We start from the raw sequence: 16,764 nt of genomic DNA on the forward strand, positions 1-16,764 counted from the left end.
GGATCAGGGACCTCCACAGGTCCCTTTCCACCTAAACTATTCCATGTGGGAGGCAAGCGCAGAGAGATTCACCAATCTAAGATTTGTGGCAAGGCCAGACCTATATTCACATATTTACTTCTCCAGGCAGGTTTTACCCTACTCCTCCTACAGCAGCATCACATGGTGAAACCACTCTAGCCCCAGGCAGGACATCCTTCTCCCTGCTCCTTTCATGAACAGGGATTTTCCAAAGGATGCAAAGCTACCGGAGCCCCATAAAAACCAGACTGAAGCACATGAAACAGATGGGCGGGAGTGTGGAGGCACTTACAGCAGATGGCACTAAAATATTAAACTAACATTATCGTATGCTTAAGCTGCGGCCTGACTTACCGATGACTGCAGAGCCAGTCTGGTGAAAGCACACAGATGAGAAATGAGCCTCAGGTTGCTAACTCACCCTTCCAAACATCCCCTTCCCACGGGAAAATGCCTCACTAGCAACTCCTCCGACAGCAGGGACGTGCTAACGCGATGCAGATGATGTTTCGTTGAACAAAATTCGTTCCAAATAACTTTGGGTCTCTCCTAGATCTTTGCCGCAAAACCGCCTCCTTGAGAAACTGTGCAAAATCAGTTTGTCTGGGGGACCAAGCACAGCAGGGGGCAAGGACCACATTAGGAGATTAAAGGAGAAAACCCCGCACTGCTTTGTGCTTGTCCACTGTGGGACAAGCCCTGAACACTATAGGATGTGGCATGAGAGGCACCAGGGAGAAGGGGAAACAACATGTTTGACTCAGGGCATTTGCCAACAACACCCCAAAACAGAAGTGATCCTCACTGCAGCTTATGATACTACCTGAGAGACACCTGGCCACCACACAGAGATGGGTGGCTATGAACCTTAAGGGTGTGTTGTAAGGACACACTCTTGTAGGGCACTAACCAGATTAATGCTATAAAAAGCCTTTTTTAAGGCATAAAAATCAGGACGCCTCATAGCACGGTAGTGCAGGACTGTGCTGGAACCCTGTCTGGAACCCAGGTCCTGCCAGTTGTGCCATCTAGCATGTGAGTCACAGCAGAACCCCATAGCTCTAGGCCAGGTTTTTCCTTCTCCTTTGCTATATTCTGATATGAAATGAAAAGAAAATGAAAGTAAGCATTACTATGAATGTCCACATCCTTTTCCTTCTTGTTAATCTGAGCTCAGACATCTGATCTGAAACGTAACAAGCTGCTGCATGTTTCATTAAAAGGATAAAGCAGAAGGAATCTCCTAAGATACTCATTGAAGGCAAGACTCAAGAGAGACATGATGACCCAGCATAGGGGTAATCTCTGCCTAGGACCAGGTCCCCAGGCTGTGGGACACCAGCATACAGTAAGACAGGCCACTTGGGCTGAGAGCGACCGACATGCATGGCAAGATAAGACAGGAAAGCATTCACAGACAGAATGCTTCTTCCAAGCCCACTTTGGTCCAGGCTTCTCGTAAACCGCCTCTGGCTAAAGGAAACATGTTTCCAGGACAGCAGGTCTTTTCTGGGATTCCCTGCATGCACAGCCTGGACGTCACCAGGGCTATGCAATGTCACAGCCCTGTGCAGGGCACACCAACCAGTTGAATTATCTCCCAAAGTTTGTGAAAAATCTCTTGCAAGAGAGGGTTTTCTTAGAATAAGCCTAAAAATCTGCACTCCTTGCTCTGGCTACTACAAAACACAAATGCATCTGGTCTTCCTTCTCTGTGGCTGAAACCTCCTTTCCTGCAGAGCCAGATGTGCTCTAAGCCCTGTTGTGTAACAGCTCTGTCCACCTCCGGGAGGAGATGCCAGGAGTAAAGTGGGAGCAGCAACAACCGAACAGCAGATGTCTTGGTACAGCTTTACCTTCCCCTCTGCAGAAGTCAGAGTCATAGCAACTGTGTAACTGGCCAAAACAAAGCCTGTGTTGCTACAAGCAACGAGATCTTTTTGACCATGCACAAAAGCATGACCATGCTTAGCAGCTAAAAGCATGGGAATAGCTCCACTCCTTCAAATTGTGATAGGCAGCTCTAGTAAAATGGAGGTAGGAAGTTGCTGCCCATTTTTGTTATTGCCACTGGATGGCAACAGACATTAAGCAGAGACGTTGAGCTATCACTGCACAAACCACACATGCCTTGTTGTGATCTACCTTCTGTTTAAGGGGAATGTGCTTTCAGCACACATAGAAGACACACCCGAAAGGTCTCTGAGGGATTAAGCCACAGGCTGACAGTAACAGAGCCAGCAAGACTGTTCCAGGGTCAGGTTCAGTGCTGGACATTCACTTTGTACAGCTTCTCCATGTATTTCCTGGAGTGTGCACTCAAAATCAGGTTTTTTTTTGCCAGCCCAGGGCAAACTCTTCTGATGAGACATGCAAAGTATATTTAATGCCATGGATATGAGTGAAAAACTACTTGGTGGAATGAAAGCATCATGCTGGGAAATAGTTAACACTTGTATGTGAAACTGACTGCTGACTTTTTAAAGTTAATAAACCTGGCTATGCACTGGCCAACCAACACAGATTTACGCGTAAGTGTTAAAAACACAGCCAGGGTGTTAAACAGTTTCACTTGAGCCATCAGTTTCCTATGAATCTCCAGAAATGCTGGACTAGCACTGACCTGAAGTCAGGAGGGACTTGCCATGGCCATATGGGGTGAGTGCCCACCTGTGCTCTATGAACCTCACTAGGACCATTCAGTTTAACAAGGATGTGCAGTGGTAGTGCAGCAATTTGGAGGTGATGTGTTACAAGGAGTTAACAGGAAACAATGAAGGTTTTTCTGTTTTCTACCTTCTAACAAGTACATAGTCACACCTTGTTGCTATTCTCTTAATGACAGATAACTATAATTAAGATAATTCTCAGTTAACGAATGATGAAAGTGTTCTTGCTTTGGGTGACATCGTTCTGCTGCACCTCCATTGTGCGGCACTGCCACATCTCCCTCTATTCTCATTGCTTTGGCTGAGTGTGGCCCATGACAAATGCCTGCCAGGTGCATCTGAGTTGGCATATGACACACATGATACTGTGATGAAAAGCTCTACCAAGACCTCAAGTTCATGCTATGAAGTCCCTGTCCCCTTGGATGTGCTCTGCCAGCCAATGTGGCTCCAGGCTGATGGAGGCTGGGAGGACCCATGGAGATGGTCTGATCCCACCAAGCCCATTAACACATCCCTGAATTCACCTTTGATAACTGAAAGACTGCTGAAGGGTTTCACATTGAACCTCCGAGTGAGGGACAAGCTTTCCCTTCCTAGGTCAGAAGGAAAAGCCCTATACTTTCAAGGTGAAAATTTAACTAGTGCTCAGACACGGCAACCTATGCAGCAAATACCCATGACTGCAAGGTAGTGTAAACTAGAACCCATTACCACCGTATATCCTTATCCTGTGTCCACTTTGCAGTACCTTGGAATCAGCTTTAAAATGTTACATAAGATTTAGCAATAAACTTCTTGAGAGGCTTGGTTTTGTTTTCCTTGCCGTGGGCACTAGAGTGTCTTGAGGGAGAAAAGCACATATTGAATTAGTCTTCGACAGACCACAATTAGCTGTCTTGTGTCTGTCCTGGAGGAAAAGTGCCTGCCACTACTATTCTATGGGGATGCAGATAGGAAATATGGACACATTGCAACAGAGAAAAAGTCTGCTTATGCATGCAGGGATTTTCTCTGACCACCATATGAGAACAAGGCTCTGTTAGCATCAGTCTAGTAACAGAAAGTAGCAATAGAAATTAAATGAGACACAAACAATAGGCAAAAATATCTGAATGCAATCAAGAAGCACTGAAAATGTCAAAATTGAGGGAAGGCAACTAGGTGCCTGTGTGATATTCTCCAACTTCTTTCACCAAGTCCAAGACCAAATTATTACTTGTCTGCCCAGAACAACACACAGAATACAACATGGCTGCAGAGCCCCCATGCTAGACACTGCAGGAAGGGTGTGTAAGGCAAGTTCAATCAGCCCTGCAATCAGCTTCTAGGGTCTGGGCAGGGCCTGGGCCAGTCCCAGTCCCAAAAAGGGGAATTTGGGAAAGGAGAAGTAGATGGCTGGAACTCATTCTAATTATGAGCAATCTAAGCGATGGGCAGCATGACATTGTGATTTCTGAGAATCTGTCAGGAAAACATAAGCATTAATCATGTTTCTTATTCAGCCTAGTAATGTAATTACCACTAAGAATATCAGTATTAACATCTTATATTGCCCTACAGATCTTGCAGTCCCCAGCACATTGTGCAAGATCAGGCTGTTTCTTTACTAGATTTACATGCTTGGGTTCACAGCACTAGATAAATCAGTTGTAAAAGTGTGCCACTTAAACATGTCTGCCACATCTCCAGGCCATCATGTGGTCAAATACACAAATGCGGACAGAGAAAGATGCACTCTAGGCAGCCGGGCTGGGGTTCTCCCCCCCTCCACTTCTAGCCAGCTGTTCAAGGAAGCAGCAGCTCTCTGAATTGCAAAACAACATCTGACACTAGAGCTGTGGACAGCCGCTGCCTCCCAGCCCAGCCTGGGGAGACGGCAGAGCAGGAGCGGGGCAGGCGTGGGGCAGCCCCACTGTCCCTCCCTCTCTCTCACGGCAGCCTACAAAGCCAGAGGCACACAGAGGTCCTGGCTATTAGAGCTGCATCTTGCAAAGAATAAAATGCCTTTTCCTCTTGTGTGCTTTTTGAACTAAGCTGATAACAGGCTGCAGGGACACTGGCAGTGTCAGTGTGCAGTGACCGTGTGCTACCCTTTGGTCCTCAGGGTCTAGTTCAAACCAAAAGCTGGTAGTGCCTCTACTGGTTTGGTGGGTCCAGGCAGACCTCAGTGCCTGACACAGCAAGCCCAGACCTGGCTGGCTCTACACTGGCTTTGAGTGTACCTGGGAAGTGTCCTGCCTTCCCTCTCCCAGAGCTGGATTAGGGAAGGGGCTTTCAGAGGGGCACACAGGATGCCCCCACAAGGCACACAGAGCTGGGATGAGCATGCCCAAGACACTCGCTACCCTGCACTAGCCTGGACATGTATACAAACTCCTCATTATTCAGGATGGATGGTGTCAGCCACTGTGAGAGATTCATTTAAGCTGCACCAGCTTCAGAAACACCCAGACCCACCAAACTCAACCCCTCTCCTACAAATCTCTCTTTTTTGTCTTATCTTCAAAGACATTATCCTTACATTTCCGGGAGGGACAGGACCACCTCCCTGGTTGCACCCTTTTCCTGAGGCAAGGCAGGTATTTCAAAGGAAACAGTAACTTGTTGCTCTTTGTCCTCCAGATGCCTGATACACAAATCAGCCTTACACTGCTGGGGTTCCTGCTTGATCCAGTATCTATATGTTTAAGCCTAAAAATTATTGTTGCTGGTATCTTTTATTGTTTCCCCCAAACAATAAAAGGGGAAGGCGAAAAAGATGATGATGGGAAGGTGTGATCATATGTGCATTGTCACAGGCGTGCCCAGCTTTGAGCTGAGGTTGTCTAGTGACAGCAGCTCCTCCTGCTCTGCACTACTGACATCTGCCCTGCAAGGAACAGCCACTGCTCCCTCCTCCCACTTCTCATCAACACTGCAAAGAACAGCATAAACATCTGGATTTACCTTTCTGCTTATTTAAAAACGGCAGTAGGGGTGAAGCCAAGAGACTTCTCTTTCCAGAGTCCTTGGAAGACACTTTACTTTGGTTAACAACAGTTTCTTCAATGGGTTTCTTCAGGATTATTCTTCCCTTCAGCTCCTCAGTGCTGATGGCTGAGGCTGGGGCTTCAGCACTTACTTTTGGTGCAACAAAGGAGCATTTCAGATAGGATGTGGACTCTGCCAGGTTTTCCCTGTTCATCCTGCTCTCTGTCGTTTTACTTGCTTCATAGTCTGAGGCATCAGTGCGCGAACTGTTCTCTTCCTTGATAATGTCCATAGGCTTCATCACAGGGGAGTCCTGCTCCCTCTTTGGGCTCTCTTCAGAGGCCGATGAGGCATCACAGGACTCAATGATGAGCTCGCTGTCGAGCTCGGCCTCCCGCTCCTCCCGTAGGATGCTGTACTGGATGGAGGGAGAGGCAGGTGATGGAGGGGGCCCTCCAATATGGCTGAAGGTCATGTAGTTGGAGTGCAGCACCTCCTCAGCAGCCAGTGGGTCCTCGGAGACCAGCTCGATCTCAGAGTCCCCTGATTCAGCGCTGCTGGCTTCATTATCCAGTGGTGAGGAGGCAGTAGGGCGCCCAGGTTTCACCCGCTGGTCTCTCTTCTCAGTGGAAAGGGCTGGCGACTGCTGCACCTCTGGAGTCTCAAAGGAAAAGCTTTTTGCTTCCTTGATGGCACTGATGAGTTCATCCTCCGACAGACTGCCTTTGCCCTGCGACTCTGAGCCGGATGGTTCTGCCACCCAGAAAGGAAGAGGAAGAAAAGGAAAAAAAGTGTTAAGAATGAGATCTTCTGGCTGTTTAGGCAACAAACACAATAGATTTCATGCCAGCACAGATCCCTCTGGCAGGGCTGGTAACACAGGCAGAAAGTCTCCCCATCTGGGATGACTAACAGTAATAACAGCTTGTCCTTACAGAGCATTTCCCATGCACTACTTGTTACAAAAGAGGTATCATTAGTATCATTTACTGAGGAAACAGCTGGAGCACAAGGCAGTGCTGCTCAGTGCTTGGCCAGTGGCTCAGCAGTATGGTTTTCACCAGGAAAACCACCCACCATGAGGAACACAGGCTCAGGCCACACATGCCACTGTCTGACTGCCACCAACAGATACAGGTCTGTTCCGTGGACAAATACACACAACAGGGCTAGTGGGTTCCTGATACCGCTGGTCATAACAAGCTATGTGATACCACTGGTCTTAACGAGCTATGTGCAGTAGTTTTGTCAAACTTTAACTTCCAGGCATGGAAAGTTTCAGGTCAGATTTTTGCTCAGATTTTTTCAGAGGAGCAGGTGGTAAATTTTCTGTTTGATTTTATCTCAGTTAGGTCCAAGACTGAAACTCCTATTTTTACCTTAATTCTTTATAACATTGAGAACTATGTTAACCAAAATAATAACTGACCAACTTGTCACTCAAAATTTGAAACAAAAAAATTCCTCTGCATTTCCTGGCTCACACTGGAAGAAGATAGAGAGTAAAAATGAACCATTGAAAAGGCTTTCACCCAGGATTAGCAAGGAGACCACATCCCCTACTGGAAGTGAACCCAGCACCAGAATTTCTGCCTGTTCTGCCTGTATACCACTTTACTATGTAGGATTTTGTAATGAAATAACGAATTAAGTAAAATTGCACATAAAACATTCACAACATGAGGCAATGGAGACAGAACGAGCCACTGTCCTATGTTAGTGCATGGGTAATGGTTTCCCTTGATCATTCACAGAGCACTAGCCAGCACAGATGCCCCTGGAGCATCAGCAGCAAGGCCAAGCCAGGCGGCCTCAGCCCGTCTGTGCCAAGGGTCACCACAGCAGCAGTGCACACCCTATCTCCAGCCAGCACCTGGCTGCCACTGCCTCCTGCTTTCCACCTTCCACATCACTGACCCAGAGATCTCTGCCATTCCCTGTTGAGGGGAAGAAGGGCTGAATTCCCCAGTGCTGTTGAAACAGCCATCAAGCACACATGGAAATTTGTCCTCTGAGCGAAGTGCTCATTCACTAATTTTATATCATTATTAATGTGACAGAGGTCACTAAGTGGCATTGCAGGTGGTGGAGGCTCAAGAAAGCCATCAGAAAGGTAGACCCCCAGAAAGGTTTCCTTTTGCTGACCCTGGTGAAGAGACCCATGCGGCACACAGCCTGTATCTACATGTCTGCAGATGCCATCAGGGGTAAGTTTTCCACCCCCTCAGTTGCAGGTGGGATCCCTGAGCTGACCTGTGCCTGTTCCCAGTGGTATTTGCCTTCAGCACAACTCCGCTTCAGGTGCAGCCACTGGCATCAGTCCTCCCCAAGCCCACTCAGCAACACTGACCACCTCCGGAAGCTCCTTTGCAACAGGGGATGGGAAAGAGATTTTATCAGACCTGATGCAGGATAAAAGAACACTATTTCTGGGTATTTCCCGACTTAATTTCTCATGGCAATAGCATGATTTCTTCCTGGTCATATGCTTTCCCCAAGATGAATCAGATAAAGGGAGAGATTTTAATTATAGCACCCAAGCCATGATCTGCTGGGAAATGGGCAAGAAAGACAACCTCCCCATATCCCTTCAAGCAGTTCTGGTTTGAGCGTCTGCAGTACACATCATTGGTAATTTTGAGCACGTATTGTTGCCATGTCTGCAGCTCCTCCAACAAAACATCTCTCTTGTAACACATCCTTCTCACATGAGAAAGTCCTTCTGCAACCCATGGTATGGCCCGAGTCAGGATGAAGGTGTCTGGGACTGTTCTGACACGACTGCATGGACGCTGGTAAGTTTCTATTGCACTGGCTGTGCCGAGCAGGAGCCTGCGCACCCTTTTCCTCCGGCTGCAGGAAGCCTGCGTGAGCTGCGCCACTCTCCTGCATTCCCATGTGTGAGCATTTTCTCCCTGAGCAATGACTTAATTCGGCCGGCATCCAAGCAGGCATGTATGTGACTGCCAGCGCTTGTAGCGCAGCAACGCACCGTCCCTCGGCTTCACCCCGCTCCTGCCCTCGCTGGCAGGTTGTAACTCTCAGCCATGGCATTTACCTTGCAAATAAAGTCCTCTGTGGCCAGCAGCCGGGTGTCACATCTACCACTGGCACAGGAAAGCATGTAAATACCCACCTCCTTCCAGCACCAGCACAGTGCATAAACAGACCACGTCTTCCTTCCCCAGAAAGATGATGGCCAGTAATTAAAAGTAAACCTTTTTAAAAAGCCCTGATCCAAGCAGAGGGGAACGAGGGGCTTTGCCAGAATACTTAAGGGGTACCTAGGAGCAACAGCTTTGCTGGGTCACTGAGTAGAAACAGTGGGTTTCTACCCAGTCAGGTTTTACATTTCTTCCTCACTTACGAGCACGGAGTCTGGTGCTGCATGTCCCTGGCTGCAGGAAAGGGGGGAAATCCAGAGAAAACACTCTGCAGGAGCCAGCCCCTAAAAGAAACTGCCTGCTTCTTTCCTTAACACAATAGGATCAGTAGTGATTCTGGCTTTCCAGCACCCAGTTGCAAGGCAGTGGGACGCCCCCCCAGGGCTGCTCGGGCAGTGCTGGGGATCAGCTTTTCCCATGGACAGGTACATTTCTGTGCTGGCAATAATGCCAGCCACTCCAGTGCCTCCCAGTCAGGCAGCAGCTGTGAGGCTCAGCCACGCACAGTTCAGCTACTTTGATGGAATACGGTTATCAAGTGTCACAAAGGCAGCCTTGAACAGTCACCGAAGACTGAATAAATAACAATTAGTGCCTGAAGTTCTTAATTCCCTTGTAGTGCGAAAAGTGTAAATCGATAAAAAAATGGCACATCTCTGAAGTAGCACGTGATGTCACCCAGTCAGATAGAAGAAGAAAAATGGGATTCTAAAGTCTATTTATAATCTAAAGTTTCTGGCTGATGCAGGCAGGATAAACTCACAGCTGCAGCGAAATCTGTCTCTTTGTGTGCGAAAGTGTACAAATGCATACTCAGTTTTGGGTAGGAGCTAGGTATTTCTCTAAGGGGAGGTATTAGTGTGGGTGGAAATCCCAACCTGGAATTTTAAGGAAATTCCAGTTGATTTTTAAATGCTTCTAGATGCAATCAAAGCAATGGAAATTTCAGCTTGGGGATGTTCATTGTCAGATGTTCCTTGACAAAGGGTTAGGATTCCAGGACACTGAAATTTAGTTTTAAGCTTGAAAATTCTTTTTCCTGTCACAGAACTTTACTCCTTTTTAAAACACTACACGGCTTTTGTATTTTAGCAGTGTGCAAGAGGGAAAATGAGGAATAGGTATTAAGTACCACTGCAGTAATCAGGCAATAAGGAAATGTATAAACATGGGATTTTAATGTCACCCCAACAGAAATCAGAAGCCTTTAAAAAAGGCTGGCCCTTTGATCCTCCAGTCCTCTTTGTAAATCAGGTGACAGCATTTCCCTCAGCACTTTTTAAAAGCAGTGCTTTCACTTGAAAACAGCACTTACTTTTAACAATTTAACCTTATACTCTGCAAGAGCAAAGAGGTGTTAAAACAGCCATTAATATTTAAAATATGAACCCAGACGTTTGCAGTGCCCTGATCCCACATACCTCATTTCCTTTGGGGAGCATGGCCAGCCATGGTGACTCCAAAATCACCATGATCCAGCCCAAACTGTTGCCTGGCTGACGATATCTGTAATGACACACACCAGCTCACAACTTCCTCTTAAGGAGAATTCCCCTTGGGGACCAGGTTCATCAAGCCTGTATCTGCCCCCAGCCGTGCTCCTGAAAAGCTCTCTTCAACTTACTTCTGTAGATCCCCAGCCCTGTCTTCCTCTCTTCTCAAAGAGAAAGGGCAGCCCACCCTGAGCAGTGTGTTAGTGATGTGCAGCACACTTTGCACTCTGCTTCAGTTTGGCAATGTAACTGATGCTTGAGCAGAGCAGAAAAGCCTCCAGATATGGATACCCATTAATGTCTGCTCACACCCACTTGGACTCACCCCACAAACCCATATTAATTCTCCAGCATGCAGGGCTACAATTGCAACCACTCTCTGAATACAAAAATAACCAGTGCCGTGCACCAGCATTACCTGTGCCAGAAGATGGTGGAGTGACAGACCCCGGGCTGTCATCTTCCGGCTCCGACACTGTCACTGTTGGTACCAGCTCGTGGCTTGGCTTCAGGCCGGCCTCTGGCTGAGCTGGGCTTGACTCTTTGCTGACAGCTTCCCCAGCACTTTCTGTCTTGGTGAGCGTGATCTTGATGGGGGCTGTAATGTCAGAGGCACTGTGCTGATCTCCAGACCTTCTGTCTTCAAGCTGATCTTGCTCTTTGGCTTCCTTCATGCTCTCTGAAGCTGGTCGCTGAGGTTCAGCAGTGTGGCTGGATCTGGTGGATATTCCCTGGTACTTATCGATAAGGTCTGGGCTCTCATCTTCTGAGTCAGGCTCATGTTTTTCTTGGTACTTTATTTCTTCTGATCTACTTATGTCCATGTATTTATAAGCTTCTACTTTCATCGGATCTGCTAAGGTTTTATCAACTTCAGTAGACTCTGCAGGGGTCATCTCTATTCCCGAATCTGAGCTAAACAAACCACGAGACTCAAACCCAGTCACATCTTGAACAGGATGCCCCAGTGCGTTAAACCCCTCTGTGCTGCCCGAGCAGGGAATGGGGCTGTTTTCCTGCTGATAAACGCCCATGTAATAGGTGGAGTCCCGTGGGGTGGTGTAGTGGACATCCGAAATCAGAGAGGTGTAGAAGGAGCTGTCGCCCCCGTTGGCAGTGGAGCCATAGTCAAAGAGGTGTGAGGAGCCTGTGACACCTAAAGCAAAGACAGAAAAACAATGCACAGTGAAGAGACAAGTGCCTGCATGCATCAATCTTTCTGCAAAGCTGTACTCACTCCCTGCTGATTTTAGATTCAGTTTGTGCACCGAGCTTAGCTTTGCTTGCAAGCTCTTTGGGACTGTCTCATACTATACCTTTGGGCAATAGTGGCACACCTGTCAGACAAGGCTTCCAGCTGCTGTTGTATCTTAAAATAGCTATAACAATGCTGATAGCTGCTAAGAGTTCCTGGCCAGTATTTATCCAGCCTGTGTATAAAAATCTCCAGTGGCAATCCCACAACCTCCCTCACAATCCAACTCAGGAGCTCCCCATCAAATATGCTTAAAAAAAAAAAAAAAACAAAAACAAAAAAAAAAATCTAATGTCCAATACAACCCAAATCTAGAGCTAAAAGGGGTTGGTTTGGGGGTTTTTTGTTTGCTTTTAATGCAGAGAAGTGGAAGAGTTTCAACCTAAGGAAACTTTCAAGAAAATAAATATGCTGGGCAGAAATTTAGATGCAAAGTTTGTAGGCAGCTTTAGATTTCAGTTTCTTTCTTAAGAGTAACCACCCTAAATTTGTGAAATAGAAAGGCAGAGACTAAACAGCCTCATTTAGTTATTTCCACATGCCCAAAAAGCCATATCCTGTGTGCATCTACAAAGCATGCCAGCATGAAAGTGGTTAAACCTCTATCCATACCCATGCATAATTTTCATTCACCGCCTCTAGTTCCCTTTGTCAAGCTTTAGGTTCCTGGGGATGATGCTAATTAAATTACAAACAATGGCCACTCTCTATTTGCAGCATTAATATAAAGCACAGCTCAACAACGGGAACAGCGAGATCCCCCATGAGGGAGGCGGGAGGTGGGAAGACAAATTTTTATACGGGCTGAGGGAACAGGGATGTAGAGGAACAGAGCTAATGCCTGTAGGAGCTGGTGCCTGTAGGAGGGCGGTAGCCTGTTAACTGCTTGCGTGCAGATGCACGTTGCATCGCAGAGGCTGGCTGGCTTTCTCATCACCCTGCAAGGGATGTGGGGCTCCTGACATGCTCCATGTGTGTCATGTCCAGGGCTTCCATGCACAATGCAAACTGAACAGTAACATTAAAGGGGTATTTGCTGCTGCTGCAAAGCCAGAAACTGGGTGATGTCAGCATGAAAGCTCCTGAGCTACTTGCACTTCGTTATTTTTTCTCCTCGCACGTACGTAACAATACCACCTCTAAATACCATTGCAACTGTTTTTTCCCCACAGCCTTCCATGCATTAGGTACATGCAGCTCATTTAGTGAATCCTGAGGCAATTCCCATCCCCCACCCCCACCCCCCACCCCTTAACATTGTCCAGTGTGTAGCTACAGGTTTTATTTTACTGCACAACCTCACTGGATTTGACATGCACAACACAAGCCCTGCACAAAGGCATAATGACCATTTCCCTCACTGTATTTTTGCATCGCTCAGTGCTATGACTTGCAAGCAACTTCTCTTCCCTGGGCCTTCAGGGTAAGAGCGACATGCTTCTTCTCCTACAAGAGAATCCTGGTAGCATAAGGAAAAAGCAACCCAAAAGTGCCATTCCTTGCTTTTCAGCCTGCCTATGCTACCTGCTCCCGTGTGTCCATCCTCACTGACTTCGGGTGCTGCCGGTCCCCCTCCAGCCCTTACTGCTAATCTGGTACTGCATGCAATGATGACAGCCCATGGCATTTGTGTGTAGGGATGGCAGCTGCCTTTGCCACACAAGAGCACAGGACAAGGGGTGCTGTAGCTGGCAGGTGAAAAATTATCATCACCATTCCCAGTCATTCCCAGGCTTCAGTTTGCTCTTCCCTCTGCTACAGAGCACTGCACAGAACTTTAAACAGAAATACTTATGTTCAAGGCAAGATCTTGTTTCACAGCGGTGAGGGTCAGTGCAGAGATTTTTCCTATGCATGTGAATTTGGGACTACTTTTTCCTCTCCGTCTGTGTAGATTTACATTCACCTACTCTAAATTTCACCTTCTATTTTCCTGCCAGCTCATTCAGGGCTGCAAGCTCCTTTTGTAAGTCACTGCAGGCAGCTCTCATCCAAATGACTCAGTCTCATCAGCAAAGCTACGTGAGAATGGAGACTAAGCAGAAAACCACAGTGAAACAAAGCAGAGTAAGGGTTAAGCTGGGCTGTCCAGCATCCACATCAGGTCCTACCTGAGGTCACACAGTGCCTCACAAGGATAGCTCATACCCAAAAAACATTTCTAAATGATCAGTGAGCAAAAAGGGAGAGGTTCTTTTTTTTTTTTTTTTTTCCCTGATATTTTTCTTTCTGAAGTTGCCTTTGTTTGAAAATTGTCCATAAACAGGCTTGGATTCTCACAAATGTGTTGGTTAGCTGGAATTATCTGATGCATTGTTTATGCCAGTATATTTCAGGCTGTGAATTGCTGACTACATACTTTTCATGCCTGTTGCTGCCAGTATCTGCTGTTCTTAATTTACTATTTGTTCTGGGTGAGTAGCTGTCGAAATCACGGGGTTTCGGGGCTGCTCTTTCATTAGATGATTCCTCAGTGCCTACTGGTCCTCATTCAAAGCCCACCAAACTCACTAGAAAAGTCCCAGTGATTCTGAGCGGCTTTGGACCAGCTCAAGATGGCTGCGCTATACTTTCTGCTCTAAGCACTCATGGAAAATACAACACATCACCATCAGTGAACAAAAATACATTTCTACAACCATCTCACTATTGCTAGCAAAGGGGGGAGGGGGCACAGGCAGAATCTAAAGGAGATTGAAGTTGCTGTCAAACCAATATTCATAGATGCTGTTTGCAGCTTTCATTTCTGTTTTGTCCATAGTATATGTGAGCCAGATGTGCATGCATTTGCAGCACTTAGTAATGCTGATCAATATATCAGTGTAAGGGTTTCTAATGCATTTTTGTCAGGTGCTTCATAGCAGAAGTTATCACAAGCCAATAGAGCTTGCAGAAGAGCCACTGTGATAAAGAGAGCCTGGGAAGATATTGTCCTATTCTTTAAGATATTCATCAGCAGAAAGAAAAATAACCCTGAAATAGTCATCAACAGAAACACCACATTTTCATATAGAACAAATCCAGTTCTGTAGCAGATATTAACACAAGATCTCATTTAAAATGGACTCACTGTTGACCATAAACCTTTATTTTTCTGCAATGGTTTTGCAAATAACAATGAAACCAGAAAATGCATTTCTTACTGGGGTTCAGGAGGAAGACAAAGAGTTAAAGGGTGTGGAAGCATGTCCATGCGCATGTGTGAGCAGTGAGAGGGTTCACATTAGCAGGACATAGAGGGATCCCAACTGTCAAGGCAGCCGCACAGTCAAGAGCACTGAAGACAGATGAAATAACCTAATTACCAGGATCTAATTCAACTCTCTCTTTCCACAGGGAATGATTTAAAGCCATTGGTAAAACTGCATTTTATTTGGGAAGTGTGAATCTGTCAGCTATTAGGCTGGCTCTTAAAGACATGGAAACCTATAATAGCTGAACAGATTTTTGTTGAAGAATAGTGTATTCAGAGCCTGGTGATTAAGCAATGCCCTCCCTGACTTGGAGTTTATTTAGTTCAATATCCGTGGGAAGGAGAAGCCTTGAATAGCACTGGTAATGGATGGCAGTATCAGATTTGAATTCATCCGTGTTACAAAGGGTTGTTTTTTTTACTCTGGATTTCCCTCAAACATGCCCAAAAACTTGCCTGCCAATTCAGGTAAAGCAAAGCTATTCAGTGCCTGAGAGCAGCAGTCATGCTTTCTTGTAACATAAGCCCTCGGGAAATAATTCCACTTCCTGCAACCAGCTAAGAAGTGATGGGTCTGATCCAATCATTTGAGCACAGCTGAGATGTTCAGCAAGTTACATGTGTTTTCAACTGTAAAGAAAAAAAGTAAATTGAAAATGACTGGTTTGTTTCCTCAGAATGAGTAAGTGAATGCTCCAGAAATCGTCTCCTACAGCACTGGATTTAGAGCCATTTAGCAATTTACACAGGAAATAATTTAGAAATCATTGGTTCCATGGAGAGTAACTCTTAATTTAAGAAAGGCAGCTGAAGCCCAATTTGGATCAATGCAAGAGGAAACAAAAAGTTATCTGAGGGTAATGAAAAAAAGAGCTAATTTAAATAAACTGATTTTCCCCCAACTACAGTACGCGCAGTCTTCTTAAAATTGATCACTTCAGAATATTTTGTTCAGTTTTCAATAAGATAACCAGTTTCCGTGTTAACCTGCCTTTCTTGATCTTTGCGTGCAGCTCTGGTGACCTTCAACTCTGGCACAGACTGACAGAGAAGGACATGACATTTCAGTTCTGCAGAACAGCTGGCGACCCTGCAATGCGAGGTTCAGTATTTATCATGTGTCAGGGATTCAATCAGAATTATTAATTTTCAAGAGGGGGGAGAACTAATCTTTAATTAGATTATGCTATTTTTACAGCCTAGAGCTGCGCTGAGGAGAGGACGGATCTTTGGTTACGATGGGAGGAATCAAGGTTTCAGCGACCTTTAAAGACAAAAGCAGAATAGTGTGAGGAAGCCGCTTCCAGCAAATTCCTGTAAGTCTTTTAAACAGTTGGCTCTGACTTTTGCTTTGGATATTGAGCCTCAGGAGTCATTACCAGTGCTGCAGGGCTACTAGCTCCCAAAAGCAGGGCATCCCCACCTCCCTGTCATATCCATGCAGATCACAGCCTCCTGTTGACAAGGTCCACCTTGTCCTGTTCAGACAGTCTCTGCCCTGTGGTAATTTACAAACTAGAGATAATAAAGAGCAAAGCCCCATGAACAAGGAAAGTACCCTTATTTGGCTGGCCCCAAATGATGCTAGAAAGTCTCTCAGGCCACATGTCACTCCCAGTACCTCAGCCCTTTTGGTGTCATCCAGAGATTTTAGATAACAAAGAGGCCAAAACTGAGTGACAAGCATTTTCCAGCACTGCAACTTTGCTCTGATCCAAGACTCCCAAAGGCACTGCAGAGCTCAGGGGTATGCAATGACTTACTTTCAGCACTGAGACTAAAGCCTGACTCTTAAAAAGATACCCCAGGTTGTCTTAAAGACTCAAGGAAGATAGAGTGCTTTGCCAAGCTTTCTATTTTATAATTACCCTCTCTCCTAGGAAAACCTGTTTTCACAGCAAGGCTGACTCTTTCAATCCAAGCAGCCATTATGGTGTTCCACTGCATCTGACAGTGACACATGACAGTCTCATTGCCCAGACCTTGCCACCACCTA

The 16,764-nt window shown here is 46.2% G+C and overlaps 1 protein-coding gene across 1 annotated transcript in view; it reads right to left on the reverse strand.

Moving 5' to 3' along the window:
- RTN1 (reticulon 1) overlaps positions 1-16,764 on the reverse strand; it is a 124,845-nt gene that overhangs the window by 44,013 nt on the left and 64,068 nt on the right. Inside the window, exons 2-3 of the mRNA XM_065685522.1 lie at positions 10,739-11,476; positions 5,640-6,416 (exon numbers count right to left, since the gene is read on the reverse strand). Coding sequence (XP_065541594.1) covers positions 5,640-6,416; positions 10,739-11,476 — 1,515 coding nt within the window. The remainder of the gene's footprint in view (positions 1-5,639; positions 6,417-10,738; positions 11,477-16,764) is intronic.

Source organism: Lathamus discolor, chromosome 6 (genome assembly GCF_037157495.1).
Source record: "Lathamus discolor isolate bLatDis1 chromosome 6, bLatDis1.hap1, whole genome shotgun sequence".
In the NCBI taxonomy this organism is placed as follows: Eukaryota; Metazoa; Chordata; class Aves; order Psittaciformes; family Psittacidae; genus Lathamus; species Lathamus discolor.